This window comes from Budorcas taxicolor, chromosome 13 (assembly GCF_023091745.1).
Source record: "Budorcas taxicolor isolate Tak-1 chromosome 13, Takin1.1, whole genome shotgun sequence".
NCBI classification, from domain to species: Eukaryota; Metazoa; Chordata; class Mammalia; order Artiodactyla; family Bovidae; genus Budorcas; species Budorcas taxicolor.
Window position 1 is genome coordinate 63350934 of NC_068922.1, and position 17557 is coordinate 63368490.

The following is a 17557-nucleotide window of genomic DNA, read 5'->3' on the forward strand; positions in this document are numbered from 1 at the left end:
TGATGTACTCTGTATATAAGTGAAATAAGTAGGGTGACAATATACGGCCTTGACGTACTCCTTTTCCTATTTGGAACCAGTCTGTTGTTCCATGCCCAGTTCTAACTGTTGCTTCCTGACCTGCATATAGGTTTCTCAAGAGGCAGGTCAGGTGGTCTGGTATTCCCATCTCTTTCAGAATATTCCACAGTTTATTATGACCACATAGTCAAAGGCTTTGGCATAGTCAATAAAGCAGAAATAGATGTTTTTCTGGAACACTCTTGCTTTTTTGATGATCCAGCGGATGTTGGCAATTTGATCTCTGGTTCTTCTGCCTTTTCTAAAACTAGCTTGAACATCTGGAAGTTCATGGTTCACGTATTGCTGAAGCTTGGCTTGGAGAATTTTGAGCATTACTAGCGTGTGAGATGAGTGCAGTTGTGCAGTAGTTTGAGCATTCTTTGGCATTGCCTTTCTTTGGGATTGGAATGAAAACTGACCTTTTCCAGTCCTGTGGCCACTGCTGAGTTTTCCAAATTTGCAGCATCATCTTTGAGGATTTGAAGTAGCTCAACTGGAATTCCATCACCTCCACTAGCTTTGTTCGTAGTGATGCTTTCTAAGGCCCACTTGATTTCACATTCCAGGATGTCTGGCTCTAAGTGAGTGATCACACCATCATGATTATCTGGGTCGTGAAGATCTTTTTTGTATTGTTCTGCTGTATATTCTTGCCACCTCTTCTTAATATCTTCTGCTTCTCTTAGGTCCATACAATTTCTGTCCTTTATCAGCCCATCTTTGCATGAAATGTTCTCTTGGTATCTCTAATTTTCTTGAAGAGATCTCTAGTCTTTCCCATTCTGTTGTTTTCCTCTATTTCTTTGCACTGATCACTGAAGAAGGCTTTCTTATCTCTTCTTGCTATTCTTTGGAACTCTGCATTTGGATGCTTGTATCTTTCCTTTTCTCCTTTGCTTTTCACCTCTCTTCTTTTCACAGCTATTTGTAAGGCCTCCCCAGACAGCCATTTTGCTTTTTTGCATTTCTTTTCCATGGGGATGGTCTTGATCCCTGTCTTCTGTACAGTGTCACGAACCTCATTCCATAGTTCATCAGGCACTCTATCAGATCTAGTCCCTTAAATCTATTTCTCACTTCCACTGTATAATCGTAAGAGATTTGATTTAGGTCATACTTGAATGGTCTAGCGGTTTTCCCTACTTCAATTTAAGTCTGAATTTGGCAATAAGGAGTTCATGATCTGAGCTGTAGTCAGCTCCCGGTCTTGTTTTTGCTGACTGTATAGAGCTTCTCCATCTTTGGCTGCAAAGAATATAATCAATCTGATTTCGGTGTTGACCATCTGGTGATGTCCATGTGTAGAGTCTTCTCTTGTGGGCTAACATCAACTTGACTGTGGACAAGATCAGAACTTCTTGATGACTCCTTTCTCTGACTTCTTTCTTTTCCTTCCACCCTGTCCCTTTGGTAAGTTACATGCCTCTGAGTTCCCACATGTTCCTGTCATAGCCCTTATGGAGATGAAAGAGATGAAACATAGTTTCTGGTTTTCTTGAGATTCTCACCACTGGACTGTGTGGAGTGTGAATGCATTTGGAGGCAGGAATTATACTTTGTTCATTTCTATGCTTTGTACAGTGTCTGACAGAAACAGGTGCTCAATAAATGATTTTTTGATAAATGAGTAAATTTTCAGCGTATTATTGCTCTGCTTAAGAACCTACAATAACTTCTTTGGGGCAATCAAAATTCTGTTGATGTACAGCTTGGTGTAATAATCGTGGGAGACTGTTATTTTTATGTATACATGAAAACAATAATGAAGATTTGTTTTCCCTGTTAACTACCACCTGCTCCTCCCCCCCCCCCCCCCCACTAATACAGTGTATGATTCTGGTGAAGTTGCCGTGAAAGTGGCATTCATTGGTGATAGCAATGTAAATTGGTACAGCACTTTGGATCATAAAAATATTTGTACGTTTTGACCTAGTAATTCCAGTTCTGAGACTCTGTCCTAAGGAAATAATCCAATATACAGAATGAACTTTCCCTCAGATGCTGTTATTTATAATAGTGAGAAATTGGAAGAAGCTTACATGACCACCTGAACTATGACCAGTCTAAACTATGATAAATCCACTCTTGGGAAAATAGTGGGTTATTAAAAATGATAATATTTTAAAAATTGTGTTTATTGAAAACTATGCAGCAGTAAGGCAAATATGTTATAAATAACGTGTGATAATGCTCATTGAAAAAATTATGTTACAGAACTGAATGAATGACCTCACTATGTAATCCAAATCTAATACCCAGGAAAAAGCACTGGAAGGAAATATACCAGGATGCTAACAATAGTTATGTTCTATAGAGGAGTTGGGGTTTAGGTGATTTACTTACGATAATTCAAAAAATAAACAAGAACAGACACCAAAATTAATGGCCAGAAATTTTGAAATAGTAAAGCAAAACTTTGATTTTAGGCAGTGGAATCATGTAGTGATATTGTGACTGTGGAGGATGAATTTGAATGCTAATCTGAATGGACAGAGAAGAGCTGCAGGGGGCCAAATCAGCAGGGCTTGGTTTTAGTGTGAGAATCAGGAAGTGATTCAGTATGTGGAGGGAAGAAGTATATGCCAGTATGTGCCTAGTAAAGAACAGAGAACATTGGCTCGAGGAGTTTCATGACTTGTCCAAAGTCACACAATAAGTAAATAAGTGATCCTTGTCTGTCTCTGTCTAGAGCCCCTGCTGTTGACCGTGCAGCTGAGACATCTGCAAAAGTTCTGGGGAAGTTTTTTTTTTAACTAGCTGTTGCAGTGTAGAAACTTGTTTAGTGAGGGAAAAGGGGGCCAGAAAGGGTTAGTGAATTCTGAGAGGGTGATGGAAGGAAAAAAACCATAGACACCACAGCTGCTTCTGTCATCAGTTGAATAAATTAGAAGTTCATTAGGTATTGGCATGTTATGCTTGTTGGTTGCAGGGCTGGCCTCCCCCACCCCCATCCCCAAGATGTTGTGATCCATTGGTTTACTTTTATACTCGTGGCCTCCTGAACTTAGTTATGCAACTGTGTACCATATTACAAGAAAATGAACATTTTGGTCATTATGCCAAGTTTATCAGTCATGCTGTGAGAGTTCAGATTGGCAATTTCCAAAAAAGGAAGCTGAAATGAAAGGGTTTGCCTGGGCAATAAATGCCCCATCCCCATACTGCATCACATAGACTAGTCCAAGAAAAGATTATTATGAATTTGAGTCTATACTTTGGAATCTGATACCTAGCCCTTAGGGAAGAAGTCAGTCCATACCATCTTGCTCAGTATGTCACCTTGGGCAACTGCTTTCGTCTTTCTGCACTAGGGTTTACTCATCTGTAAAGTGGGTGTGACTTATAACCTCTTAGAGGATTGTTGTGTATGGATTTAGTAACCTTTAACTAGTGAAGGGACTTGTAAACCATGTTGAAGGAGTTGGGCTTGATTCTTGGTGGTGGGAAGCTGCTGAAGAGTCTTAAACAGGAGACAGGGACAGGCTTGCTCAGTGGTTCACTTAAGTGGCAGAGCCTAGTAATACTTACGAAATTAATGTTACCAGAGGGACAGAGTGGCGTAATTCTCAGTGGTCCTTTTAGGGTCAAAGATAAAGCACTGTGGGATGGTGCTTAGAGCCCTGAGTTAAAGTTTAGATCAGCACCCTGGAGAGAGGTCAGCTTTCTTTTCCTGTCTGAATGTGGGAAAATAAATATATATATTTATTATGTCAAATGCATATGCTTTTGGCTGGATCAAGCCTTTGTGAGGCTGTGAGGGATGGCATTAGGTGTTCTCAAGGAGAAGGATTGTGGTAATGAGGAAAATATTGATTCCACATGAAAGGATTTTAATCAACTGCCCTTACACCTGAGGGGCACAGTGCTTGGCTGCAGTGCCAAATTGTGCACTATCCACCGTCTGCTTCCAGCCAGCTGGCTCACTGCCAGGATACCTCTGTCTAGGAAGACGTACAGGAACTGTCCATCCCAGGTAATATTCCTGTCCACATTTTTGTAGCAATCTCAGGTAACAGTGTCCTCCCATATGTTATCTCCTTTGACCTGCAAAACAGCCTCCATTGCAGGTGGGCAAGGCAAGAATTTTTATTCTCATTTTACAGACGATTAGCCTTAAAGACCTCAGAGAACTGACAGGCCTTCCCAAGTTCACACAGCTATTGGAAGTGGGTTTGGGGACCTGGGACTCCACAGGCAAGCAGAATTTAAAACCTGATGATACCCTATGACTTTCTTAAAAAGTATACTTCACTGTTTTCTGTCCTGTCTTGTTCCATTTATCTGGCTGCATCGGATCTTAGTTGCAGCGCTCAGGATCTTCATTACATCATGTGGATCTTTTGTTGCAGTGCAAGGCTCAGTAGTTGTGGAGCACAGGCTAGTTACCCTACACGGATCTTAGTTTCGCAACCGGGGACCGAATCTGCATCCCCTGCATGGCAAGGCAGATTCTTAACCACTGGACCGCCAGGCACGTTCCTCCCCTATTACTATTTTTTTTCTTTTTTGAATTACGAATCCCCTGTTACTGTTTTTTAACTTAGGGCAAAACCTTCCTTGGGAGGGGTTAGGATGCCCTTTCTGTGTTCCTCTGATATAGTCTGGAAAGTGGGGATGTATGTACTACCATGGTACAACCTACAGCAGCCTTATTCAGAATAGAGTAGCCACAGAATGTGGGGGTTCCTTCAGAGACACAGAACACTGAGCAAGCAGAGGTCTCTTGCAATATCAGCCCTGGGAACCCTGCTCAGAAGGGGAGTCCAGCCTGCCTTCTGGATCCTTGAGGTACAAAGGGGCCTCTCTGAGAACCTTCACTTAGGGGCCTCTTCCCAACCCCCTTCTCAAGTTGTACTTTCTGGGGACTGCTTTATTCTATATACTTATTTCTTTATTCATTTAATGCTTAATGAGTGCCTACTCCTGTGATTCCTTTTGTGTTCAAGGCACATTTCCAGATACTAAAATTTATTGCATCACAGTGATAGTACTCTTTCCTTGATTACAGTTCAGTTCTAGATTAATGTTACAGTAGAACTCACCACCTTTCATACTCTCGAGAAAAAGTTCTTCTGGGTTCCAACAATAACGATACTAATAACAACAGCATACTTTGTAATGTGCCAGACGTTCTAAATGTGAATTAGGTAGTTATATCCTCCAACAACCCATGAGATATATGTCACTACCCCTATTTTATAGGTGAGATAACTGAAGCATAAAGAACTTCAAATACTTACTGAAAGTCATGTCACACAGCTAGTTCAGTGGCAGGATGTAGGCGTTTTGGCTTCAGAGATGACTCTCTTGATCCTGTTACGTGGCCTCTCACGTGGCACTGAACACGTAGGCTTTGGCTTTGGCCTTGGCTTTGGCTGGACGGCAGGCCCCTGTCCACAGGAGCCAGCCGTGCCTCTCCTGCATCATGCGACCTGCTCAGCTCTGGGTTGTGCTGAAAAATAGCACTACCCCCATCAGTTCAGAACACAACGGAGTTTTGTACACTGAGGAGAATTTAGCCAGGCACCTGGAAGCTTCCCGATACATTGTTATGTCTTGGCACACTGGTGAAAAGCTACTCATCTGCCCCAGCCAGTCTTACTCTTGGGTGTACAGTGGCACTTAGGAGTGAACTGTGAACCTGATATCCATCTTGCTGTCAAGAAACTCCCTAGAAGGAGAGAGAAGCCATGATAAAAGACTGAAAATTAGAAATACCAAAAAGAAGAGTTACAACATGCTTCCCCTTCCTGGCTGGTTTCTTTATGTCTTCTAGTGTGGGGTGAGAGGGTCTTGGAGTACTAGTCTCTTCAGGAATAGACCTGCCTTTCAGATCGCCAGGCTTCAGGAAGGGTGTTAGTCGTCAGTAAGCCTAGATCTTCTGGGCTTGCAGGATATAGTATGACCTGGAGCAGATGACCAAGATAAATCACCTCCTAAAATATTTGGTGGCAAATTCTTGAACTCGTCCCTGGTCTGCTTACCCTCTTCTCTCTTGAGAAGAAAGGAAAAAAAAGAATAGTTTTTTGTAAATTAGTGTAACACCAAACTTTATAAGAAATCAGCATAAAGGGCTCAAAAAAAATGAAATAAACTATACTTTGTTTTGGTTTGCTTTTTATAGAGTTTGATAGAGCTGGGTGAGCTTCAGTTCAGTTCAGTTCAGTCACTCAGTTGTGTCCGACTCTTTGCAACCCCATGGACTGCAGAATGTGGCTTAGAGCTGTGCTATTCTGATTGTAGCCCAGTGAATAGATGAATGCTTGTTCGCAAACCTAACCTGTTTGTGATGAGTACAGAAATTGAGACTAAGTGCTTAGAGACTTTACAGTAATTTGACTTTTTTTTTTTTTAATTTGACATTTTTGTTGTATTTTACAAATGTATTGGTCTGTAATGGATTGGGAGTTTAAAAATCCAAACAACAAAAACTGGTTTTTTACCACTAGTAGTTTTGAGAAGTACTGGCTTACTTAGTGTGTCAAAGTTAAATAGAGCTTCAGTCTTGTCTGTAAAATCAGATTAATAATGCCTACCTCAAATTGTTTTGAGCTACTTGACGTTAAATAGTACCTTGGATACTTATTATGTGCCTGCCACTGTGCACTGTACATGTATTATCTTACTTCTCACCACAACACTCAAGTAAGGTTTGTTATCACCCTAATTTTTCTGAGACTTGGATAGGTTGAGGACTTGTCAGAAGTCCAACGCTATAGTAAGTGTGTAGTTGGGATGTGAATGGGAGCTAGCTAGCACTCTTGACTGTTCTGCAATGTTCTGTGCAAAGAGCCTGGCACGCAGAAGGGCTCCCTGTCATTCCACTTTCTCGACTTCCCTGGAGACCTGGTTTCTCATTCCATCACTGACGCTAACTTATTTTGTGACCTTGGGCAAGTCACTTCTTTAAACCTTAATTATCTCGTCTACCTTCAGTGGTAGGGAGTATGTCAAGGCTGTATATTGTCACCCTACTTATTTAACTTATATGCAGAGTACATCATGAGAAACACCGGGCTGGAGGAAGCACAAGCTGGAATCAAGATTGCTGGGAGAAATATCAGTAACCTCAGATAGACAGATGACACCACCCTTACGGCAGAAAGTGAAGAAGAACTAAAGAGCCTCTTGATGAAAGTGAAAGAGGAGAGTGAAAAAGTTGGCTTAAAGCTCAGCATTCAGAAAACTAAGATCATAGCATCTGGTCCCATCACTTCATGGGAAATAGATGGGGAAACAGTGGCTGACTTTATTTTTCTGGGCTCCAAAATCACTGCAGATGGTGACTGCAGCCATGAAATTAAAAGACACTTACTCCTTGGAAGGAAAGTTATGACCAACCTAGACAGCATATTCAAAAGCAGAGACATTACTTTGCCAACAAAGGTCCGTCTAGTCAAGGCTATGGTTTTTCCAGTAGTCATGTATGGATGTGAGAGTTGGACTATAAAGAAAGCTGAGTGCTGAAGAATTGATGCTTTTGAACTGTGGTGTTGGAGAAGACTCTTGAGAGTCCCTTGAACTGCAAGGAGTTCCAACCAGTCCATCCTAAAGGAGATCAGTCCTGGGTGTTCATTGGAAGGACTGATGCTGAAGCTGAAACTCCAGTACTTTGGCCACCTGATGTGAAGAGCTGACTCATTTGAAAAGACCCTGATGCTGGGAAAGATTGAGAGCAAGAGAAGAAGGGGACAACAGAGGATGAGATGGTTGGATGGCATCACCGACTCAATGGACGTGGGTTTGGGTGGACTCTGGGAGTCAGTGATGGACAGGGAGGCCTGGCGTGCTGTGATTCATGGGGTCTCAAAGAGTCGGACACGACTGAGCTGAACTGAACTGAACTGAGCTCCCAGTGGTAGGGACTATGTTTTATTCATTTTTGGCTCCCCAGCATTTAGCTGAACAGTACTTAGCATAGAATGGGTGTTGAGTACTGAGGCAATTGATTGTACTAGATGATCCCTAAGGTTTTTTTAGTCTCTACTCTGAACATCATAGCTGTTTTATCCCCTTCCCCTTGAGCATCACATTTTCTACCTACTCCACCAGCAGCATGACCTTATTTCCTCATGTCTGTCTGTCTCAGGCAGTCTTGATTCTAGATACTTTGAGACAGCCCACATGATTTTTTGAAATGTGTTTAGGAATAACCCACCAGGAGTCACACAAGTATAGAGTAGAGGGGCTGACTCACAAAGTCAGGAACCTGCTCTTCCTCCGTTCTTAGCCTGTGAAGTCTGGGCCTAGGGCAGCTCTGCTGGCAGTCCTGCCAGGTCTGAGTAATGGTTGCAGCCTGGAGCAGGGTTTTCCATGGACTTCGTCGGGGTCTCCAGTAATTGGAACATGGCACCTTCCGCCTTGTAATGGATGGCAGAATGAGAGGGGCATTTGTCACTGCCTGGCTTCCCTGCAGGAAAGAGGCTCATAAGTCACAGCTGACAAACCCTTTGATGACTTTTAAACTTCATTTACAGAAAAGAATAGCTATAATCAACCAACAGCAAGCAGTGACTAATCTTGCCACATTATCACTGTGAGGAGTCGGCCCCTTAAGGTGTGAGGAGGGGGAGGAGTCCATCCTCCAGGCTCGCCGTGAGTGCTTATTGGCTTTTGGACTTGAGAGTATGCCCTCAGCAAGGCTTCATGAGTTTCTCCCCAAAGGATCAGAAGATGTTAGAAACTGATGTCTTGGCAGGTACAGTGCACGCTTACCGATAGCCATTCTGGGCCAAGGTTTAGAGCACTAGCTCTCGTCTCATACAGACCAGTCTGAGCTCTGCCGTTTCCTAGCTTGTATAGGGCTAAGCTCCAACCCTTACTCATTTGTGAAATGGACACAATATAAGCCACCACCTACCTCAGCAGAAGATGTAGTACAATACCTGGCATGTGGTAAATGCTCAGCAAATATTGTTAATGATTAACCATGGAAGAGCCCTTTGTGGTCACATGCTCCCAAACTCACGGTCATATGGCACATCAGCCACAAAGGCAGGGCCAGTCTTGCTGTTGGGGGGTGGAGAGAATGACCTCTTTGGCAAAAATAAAGAAGTTGACAATCATTTGTAGCTCCCCAACTCTTAACTCGGAACTGGGGGGCCAAGTTTGTGTCTCCCCACTCTTTGTTGCCTTTCTCTCCATAGCTCTAAGAGCTGCTTGTCACAAATGCCAAACCTCAGCCTAAGGCCATAGGCAGGGGTGGGAGTTAAGAGTACAAGATGGGGGGGCGTTCATACTCAGACCGCACTGTGGGGAGAGATGGTTAAAGCCCCAGCTCTACCTTCTGTTTCTGTTTTGGGGTCTCCCTTCACTGCCTAAGAGATGCTCATACAGAGTGTAAGACTAGAGACCTCATGGTGGGACTCAGAGGTGAGTCAGTGGTTCAGCAAGGCCTGGAACTCCTCCCACCAGTGTTCTTTCCTCTCCCAGGCCCATACAGTCATGGGGAAGGGGGCACTCTTACAAAGTTTCTAGGTTTGGTCTAAGATACTAGGACAGGGGAGAGAGCATGGCCTTTACCTCTGACTATCTTATTCTCAGGTTAAGAGTTGGAGCATTGGGAGACAACGTGGGTATCAGGCTTTAGAGCTGGAATGTGGAGGATCCAGACTGCCAGGCTAGAGGCATCTCTGCACAGGACATTGGGCATTTGAATTTCTTATGTTAATATCTCCTGGTCACAGCCATTATACTGGCACTTGCCTCATATTGGACTAATCCTGGGAGATTGGTACAATTCCCATTTTGCAGTTGAGGAATCTGAGGCCCAGGGAGGATAAAGGACCTCACTAAGTTTATATCTTGTAAGTGGTAGGGCTACAGTTGGAAGTCAGTCCTCTCTGATTGCAGAGCCTGTGCTGTTTCTACTATTTCATGTGCAGTGTTTTGTTTTTAGGAAGTGGTCAAGGAACAGGTACCTAGAGAAGGCTTTCTTAAAAAGCAAGTGGAGGACAAGGCCTGTGGGCACTGTTTCCCAGCACCTAATGAAGGGGTTAGGAGTTTGGTAATAATAGAAATAAGTGTAATTCCCTATTTGTCTACAGTATGTTACAGAGGCAGTAGAGAATTTTCGTATCATATGGGATTTGAAAGGTAATCAGGAAAAAGATTATTTCTGTTTTTAGAATAAGGATGACAAGGCTCCAGGAAATCTCATGACTTGTTGCAGGTTATGTGACTGAGCAGCAGAGCCAAGCCTCGTGAACGTGTAACGTAGATCCCTTACACTCCCTCCCACCCCAGGAGCCCTCAGTGTTCAGCTTGATGGGAGCTAGGATTTCTCTTGGGAGTGGGAATGGTCAGGAACTAAAGAGCACTCCTTGGAAAATTAGTCCTGTCTGGCCAGTAATCATCATTTGGGCAGTGATAATGAGCTGAGGCCTGGTGAGTTTAATGAGATTAATAGATGTTCTGTCATCCCTAGCTGCCTGGTAACCAAGGAGGCTCTGGACCAAGGAGGCCCTGGGTACTGATCAGTACAATTGCTTGGCTTTCTCCAGAAATAGTCTCCCCATCACTGATAGCTGCTTCCCTTCAGAGTCACCCACATGTCTCCAGGTTTATCTAAGGGCAGAGATTCGGCCACAGGCTGGTATGACCACTCATCTCCAGGCTTGGGAATAAGGCTGGAGCTGTCCAGCAGAACTGGCCCAGACAGAGGCTGTAAGTAGCACTGGGTGGGTGGGGGTGAGCGGTGGGGGCGGGGGCGGGGCGGGCATGGTGGAGGTAAGGCCCACGAGCAGTGGAGATCCAGTGCTGAGGAGGATTTATAGAGTTGGGGAAGGGACTGTTCCGATGGTTGTGTGCCTCAGAGGTCAGGCTGAAGGCTAGGTTCTGATAGGCAGCATTGAGAGGCTTAGTAAGGCAGAGCCAGAGTGCTTAGGCCAGTGGAGACAGTGGCAGGTGGAGTGTCACAGGAAGCCTGGATTTTCAAGTCTTGAGCTACTCCCTTCACCAACAGGGGGACCTTAAGTAAGTCCTGTATCTTTGCTGATCCTCAGCTTTTCTATCCGTAAAGTGGGACTGACAGTGTCAGGACCAAGAATAGAAACTAGTTTTCTTCACTAAAATCCTATGCAGATGGGAGGCCTTGTAGTAGAAAAGGGACAGGGTTAAGGACCAAGGAGAGGGTGTGACCGGCTCAGGGTCTCACCATGGGAATCAGTACCCAAGGCATCTCTATGCACAGGTTTTTTGGAGTCAGACCTGGGTGCAGGTCTGGTTTTGTTCTGTTAACCAGTTACTTTGTCTCTGTGAGCTTCCTTTCCTTATCTAAATGACCTCCTCATAGGGCTATTGTGAGAGTTAAGTAAGGTGAGATATGTAAAGTCTCTTTGACAGCTTGCAGTCAGTAATTAGAGGCTATTCTTAATGTGATGCCCCTCTGGGTGGCCTGGTTACCCAGAGTTCAGGGGTGCAGGTACTTTTTAGGGCTTTTCTGCCTTTGCAAAGCTCTGGCACTTTACCACCTTTAGGCTTGACTCTTCCACAATACAGCTTCTATCTGAAATGTTTCATCTGGGAAAAATGATTTGTTTTTTGCCAAATTTCGTCTGTTCTTACTAGCCTAGAGGAGCGAGCCCGTCCCTTTGAGCTGTAAATTGCATTTCAAAGCCTGTGTTCCTGGTGGGTTTTAATTAGCTTAAGGGCCCAGCTTTTATGCAGCAGTTGTTTCAGCAGGTAAAGGTGAAGATGTTTATTTGGGAGCCAGTCTGCAGTTTTCTCAAACATAGCATTTCTATATTGTCTCTTCCAAGCTCCTCACTATCCTGGGGGCTTTTCTCTCAGCAGCCCAGACGGAACAATGAAATATAAGAACCCAAGACTTAGAGTCAGAGGGACCCATGAGGTTCTTGGCCCTGCTGCTCACTGGCTATGGCATCCTGGTCAAGTCCATTCCCCTCTCTTCCTCAGAATAAGGGCATATAAGCTCCATGCTCACTAAAGTCCCTGCTAATCTGATGTTGCAGAAGTCTCTGGGAACAAGGTGGGTTCTTGAATCCATCCCTACCCCCACCCCCAACCTGACCCTCCCCCACACCTCCAAGAACAATCCCTCTCCCCACCTCTCCTTAGCTCATTGCTAAGCATGGGGCCTCTGGGGCTGCAAACACCTTGCTTTCAATTACACAGCTAATCTGTGAAGCAGAGCTTGGCCCAGGGGGGGAAATAGCTTATCAAGTCAAGCAGCTTCTGCTGAATAGGATGTCGGTATTTCCTAGGGCTCCCACTCTTAACCTAGTGGGAAGCCTGGAAGAGCCAAGATAGAATTGTGTGGAGAGGATTGAGTTGGGGATATTGGTGTGTGGACCAGGGTGTTTGTATCCTAGGCTAGAAAAAGGTGCCTGAGAACCTCAGTCTCATGTAGTCTCCCCCTCTTCTTTGCCTCTGTTTAAGGGCCACCGCGAGCCCTTCTCACCACCTTCTGGGATATCATCCTCACTGCTTCCTCCCAACATTCATTGAGCATTTACTGTGCAACTTCGTCAGGCTTGCCTCTCACATTTGCAAGGTAGAACAGGAGTACAAATGGAGATCCACGTACCATGTGTCTAAACATTGAAAGGTTATAACTTATAAATGAGGCTAACAAATTGGTATGTTCATAACATCCTGGAAGACCATATCTGAATTTGGGATTTTGTACCTGAATGTAGCAGTTCCAGGAGAGGTAGTTTCAGCACACTTCCTTTTCATTTTGCACCCCCAACTCCATTCCTCTGAATCCCCAAAGGTTCCTGCCCCTTGAGATTATGCACAACAGCAGCACAGCCTGCCCTCTGAAGAGTGTGCAGACCTTGAAAGCAGATTGGGAATACAGCCTGGAACAGGCTTCAGGCAGACATTTCTCCTTGACTTTGCAGAGCAGCCACATACGTACATTTCCTAAGTCTCTTCTGTGTGGATCAGAGAACTGACCCCCATTTGATACTGCTTCTGACCTCTTCTCCTTGGCATTGTACAGAATGTGTTCCAGTCTGACCTTGACTCTCACCTAGGATGAGCCCCCAGATGGCTATGTTAGTAGAACAGAGATGTTCCAACTAGTCAGAGTAAATTTTTCATATAAAGAGCTTCAGAGTTTGTAAAGTCCTTTTGTATACATTGTCCCAAACCCTAGGTGATCGGGTAGAGCCAAACCCAGAGGACTTGGCTCACTAGCCAAGGGATGAATGCTGATCCCGCTATAGCACCAAGCACAGGTGCACAACAGTGTTTCCTGTTCGGTAGCGGTAGAGGTCATTAACACTGCTGAACAGGAAGAAGTCCGAGGGGACCCAGTGATGGTCATGTCCCTGCCAGGTAACTGGCAGCAGCAGCAGTAACCAGTAGACCTCTGAACTGTCATCCCCCCTTCTCTTTTTTCTATCTTGGTCCACACACCTGACCTGGTGGGCTCCCTCCAGCCAAAAGCAGGGGCATCTCCTTGGACCAAAACTTCATGACTTTGAGCTGAACCAAAGGGGAGAGTTATCTGATGCTCATGGAGGAGCCCCACAAATTTCTTACATACTCATGGATGTGCAAGGAGTTAACCTTTGAACCTTGAACCTGGCTTGTCATCCAGGTAAGAGAGGGATTGTCAGAGAACTGTGAGGTGAAACCCACATACATTGAGCATTTCCTTCTTCATAAAAACAGTATGTTAAGTGTTTTCATGGGCAATCTCTTTATGTGTCCCTCACTGGTTAGGCTGATAAATATTGATGATTGAATGCAAAGGCAAACTGAGTAACAAAAGAAGTCTGTCCTTCCAGGCTAGTTCCGAAGCTGGCACCAGGCTCTTCATCAGTAGCAGTGCCCTCTCAGCCCCTCATCTTTCCCTGTGATGATGCATGCTTGACCCCAGCATATCCTTGCTTCTGTAAGAACTACTGTAGGAGCAGATTCTTCTCCAGAATCTCTGAAGCCCAGGTTGTGGTTTCCTTGCAAACAGTGCCATCTACTGGTCAGAAAGTGCCGACTTTTAAGCTGGGAGGATTGAGGAGAAACGGCCTTTTACCCTAGTGGGACAAAAGATACAGATCTCCCAGCTTATTACTCAGCTCCTCTCTAATTCACTAAAAGGAAGTTCCCTCTTCCCCCCAAATATTAAGTAAATAGGCAGGTGTTTATGGTTAGTTTAAGCTGATTTATGCACACTGGTTGGTGGTTCTTTAGCACTTTATCCAATAGTTTTAGGGTCAAATTCAAGATAGGAGTGTTCCAAAAGGGAGTTGCACCAACCCATGCCAGTGAGCAGAACACTGGGCCAGGAATATAAATGCCAAGGCCTTTCCTACTGGAACTGAACCTCCTTTTCCCTTTCCCTTTGGAGCCTGTGCCTAGATTCTGACCTGTCCAGAAAGGGGAGTAGGAGAGATTTGTACAACCCTTTGGGATAAAAAACATTGCTTGAGTGTAGAGAGCAGAGAGCAGAGAAAGTATCATCTGTAAGCAAAGAGAACAGAATCTGAATAGTAAGTGTAAAATGGATAACTCCAAAAATTAATTTGTTAAAAACAATTCTCAGATAAATGTGCTGACTGACTGTAGTATAGTCAACCCTTAAACAATACAGGGTTTAATTTGTGTATAATTAACAAACCTCCATATCCACAGTTCTTCCACACCTGTGGATTTAACCAACCACGGGAACCATGGGCCATGGGCAGTATTGTAATATTTACTATTGAAAAACATTTACATAAAAATGGACCCATGCAGTTGAAGCCCATAATTGGTTCAACTGTATTTAAGTTGGATTTCACACTGGGAAGGAGAGTGATAAATTTGATACAAATGGGCTTTATGGACCAGTGACCTAGGTTTGAATACCTGTTCCTGGCAGGTTAATGAACTTGCTGGAGTCTGTTTTTGTAAAATATGAATGATAATGATACCGCTTACAGAGTTTTGTAATTATTCAATATTGCATGCCACCCTTAGTGCTCAGTGAGGTTTAACTCACTTTTAAAATGGCTGATATCAATAAAGACAGCCATGGCCCATGTCTGGATCAGACTGCACATAATATGATACTGTTTTAGAGCAAACATTACTTGCAATTACCCTGTGACCTCTTTGCTGTGGTTCTACCATTGAAGGAACAGAAGAAAAACTGTGGGAGATCTTCAAATTTAGATCCTGCAAGGGGCAACATTCAAAATTAGCATTAAAGAAGGAGTGGGTTTGAAAGAATTGAAGTCAATATGACATTTTTGTAATGTTATAAACCAATGTGTAACCTTAATTTAAAAAGAAGAATTGAGTCAAGCAGACAGGGTTCAAATTCCTGTCTTGTTATTCACTGGCATTGTGACCTCTGACTGCATTTCCTCCCATGTAAAATGTCCCGGTTCTGCTCATCACGTCAGCACCATATAATAGAACATAGGTAAAGCACCTGTATGAGGTCACCAGCCAGTGAAACAAGCACAGATGGGGAGGTTGGGTGTGATAGGGGCATGTGTGTAGGAAGGAACAAAGCCATCCAGTGTAGCCAGGTTGTGGGTCATGAGCAGCCCATGAACCCAACTCAGATCCTAGCCTCACAGTGGCTTGCTTTCTTCAGGTGGCCAACATGTCCTTGAAGATCCAGACGAGCAACGTAACCAACAAGAATGACCCCAAATCCATCAACTCTCGGGTTTTCATTGGAAACCTCAACACAGCTGTGGTGAAGAAGTCAGATGTGGAGACCATCTTCTCCAAGTATGGCCGTGTGGCCGGTTGTTCTGTGCACAAGGGCTATGCCTTTGTCCAATATGCCAACGAGCGCCATGCCCGGGCAGCTGTGGTGGGAGAGAATGGGCGAGTGCTGGCCGGCCAGACCCTGGGTAAGCATCTCTTCATGGCCCTGCCCCAGGATTTTTCCTGGGCAGGTGCTGACCTGCGTTCTTTAGCTCCTCTTTTATCCCATTTTCTGTCTTGTCCCCCATAACCCACTACCCCTGTCTGAGATGTTTTAACTTAAATAGTTAATAAGTTAATTATATTTAAGTTATGGCAGTGCCTGTATGGAGAATTTTAGAAGTTTCAGGCGAACACTGCTGCCCCTGCTTTCGCAGTGAAAGGGTTCCAGTTAAAATGCAGATCCCTCAGAGAAAGGGGAGAGTGGACTAGCACAGCCTCTTACATTGGGCTGCTTTTGGCTTGGGTTAGAACCTGTTCTGAGAGCCAGGAGGAGGGGAGCCTAAGATGAAGCTTGGTCTTGGTGTTACATGCGTGTGATGTGGCCACATTGGAAGCATGTATAGCTTTTGTATGTGTTCACTTACTTCTGTGTATTTGTGTATGTTTGAGAAGGGATGTGTATATGTGTATTGCTGAATATGTGCTAAGTGGATGCAACTAGTCACGTGGAGAATATGTGGACACACACCTTATTTTCTGGGTATATATGTAGTGCCCAGCCAGCTTTTTTCAAGTATCAGAATGTACTTCAGTGTGTGAGCAGATGTACGTATATTCATTTACCAAGTGTTTATTGAGTTCCTGAGATTTGTTGAACTCTACTCTAGGCATAAAGATGTTCAGTGAAAGGTTGGTGTGAATGTGCACTGGCTTATTTGCATATGGGCAGTTACATATAGGATGCTAGAGCCAAGTGTGAGTGAAGTTGAGTGTGTGATCTTACTTCCCGGATACGTGAACATATGTGTGAGGGTGTGTGTGTGATGTCTATGCTTATGTGAGAGACCTTGGGAATGCATATGATTTGATGTACATTGTGTGTGTGCATGTATGATTGTAAGCCTGCCTGTGTCTGAATGTATATGAACATGTAAAGTTACGTGTATGTAGTGTATGAGTCTATTTGTGAAGACCTCTGTTGTCCATGTTAGGGAGTACAGTCCATGTGCATCTTTTGTAAACACTTACATTGCTGTACATGTCCATGGGGGTGATAGGTGTATGGGCTCTGACAATATATCGGCATCTGACTCTGCCTCTTCTCTCCATACAGACATAAACATGGCTGGAGAGCCGAAGCCCAACAGACCCAAGGGGCTAAAGAGAGCAGCATCTGCCATATACAGGTGGGGCACTCTGTCTTGTTTGTCTGTCTCTGTTTAGGTGGGATTGGTCCCTCTTTCCACAGAGGGAGATTTGGTGGTAATGGGATGCCAAGCCTAGAATTTGGGGAGGTGTTTGGAGATGAGGGCCTGTGGAGAGTGGGCTGAGTGGCCATCTCTAAGCCCCGGCCCTCTCCCCTTTGTCTCCCCAGTGGCTACAGCTTTGACTATGATTACTACCGGGACGACTTCTACGACAGGTGAGCGGGGGAGGGGCGTGCCCAGGCATGAAGCAGCCAAGCTGGAAGGGTTCTGAGAGATTGCTGGTGCAGCCCACTCAGTCCTCCAAGTGGGAACTGAGGCCCAGAGTTGTGGATAGTCATCTTCCCAGGGCTGCTCCACAAATTGGTGGCAGAGCTGGGACTAGGGTCCAGTTGTATAGGTGCCCAGGCCGGAGCTCTCCCCGGCCCACACTGTCTCCTAACCCTCTGACT

The 17557-nt window shown here is 44.5% G+C and overlaps 1 protein-coding gene across 2 annotated transcripts in view; it reads left to right on the plus strand.

Moving 5' to 3' along the window:
• Nucleotides 1-17557, plus strand: part of RALY (RALY heterogeneous nuclear ribonucleoprotein) — a 44304-nt gene that overhangs the window by 20851 nt on the left and 5896 nt on the right. The window contains exons 2-4 of one of the 2 annotated variants that reach the window (XM_052650605.1): nucleotides 15620-15884; nucleotides 17015-17087; nucleotides 17276-17323. In XM_052650605.1, coding sequence (XP_052506565.1) covers nucleotides 15620-15884; nucleotides 17015-17087; nucleotides 17276-17323 — 386 coding nt within the window. The remainder of the gene's footprint in view (nucleotides 1-15619; nucleotides 15885-17014; nucleotides 17088-17275; nucleotides 17324-17557) is intronic. The other variant, XM_052650606.1, reaches the window with a different exon arrangement.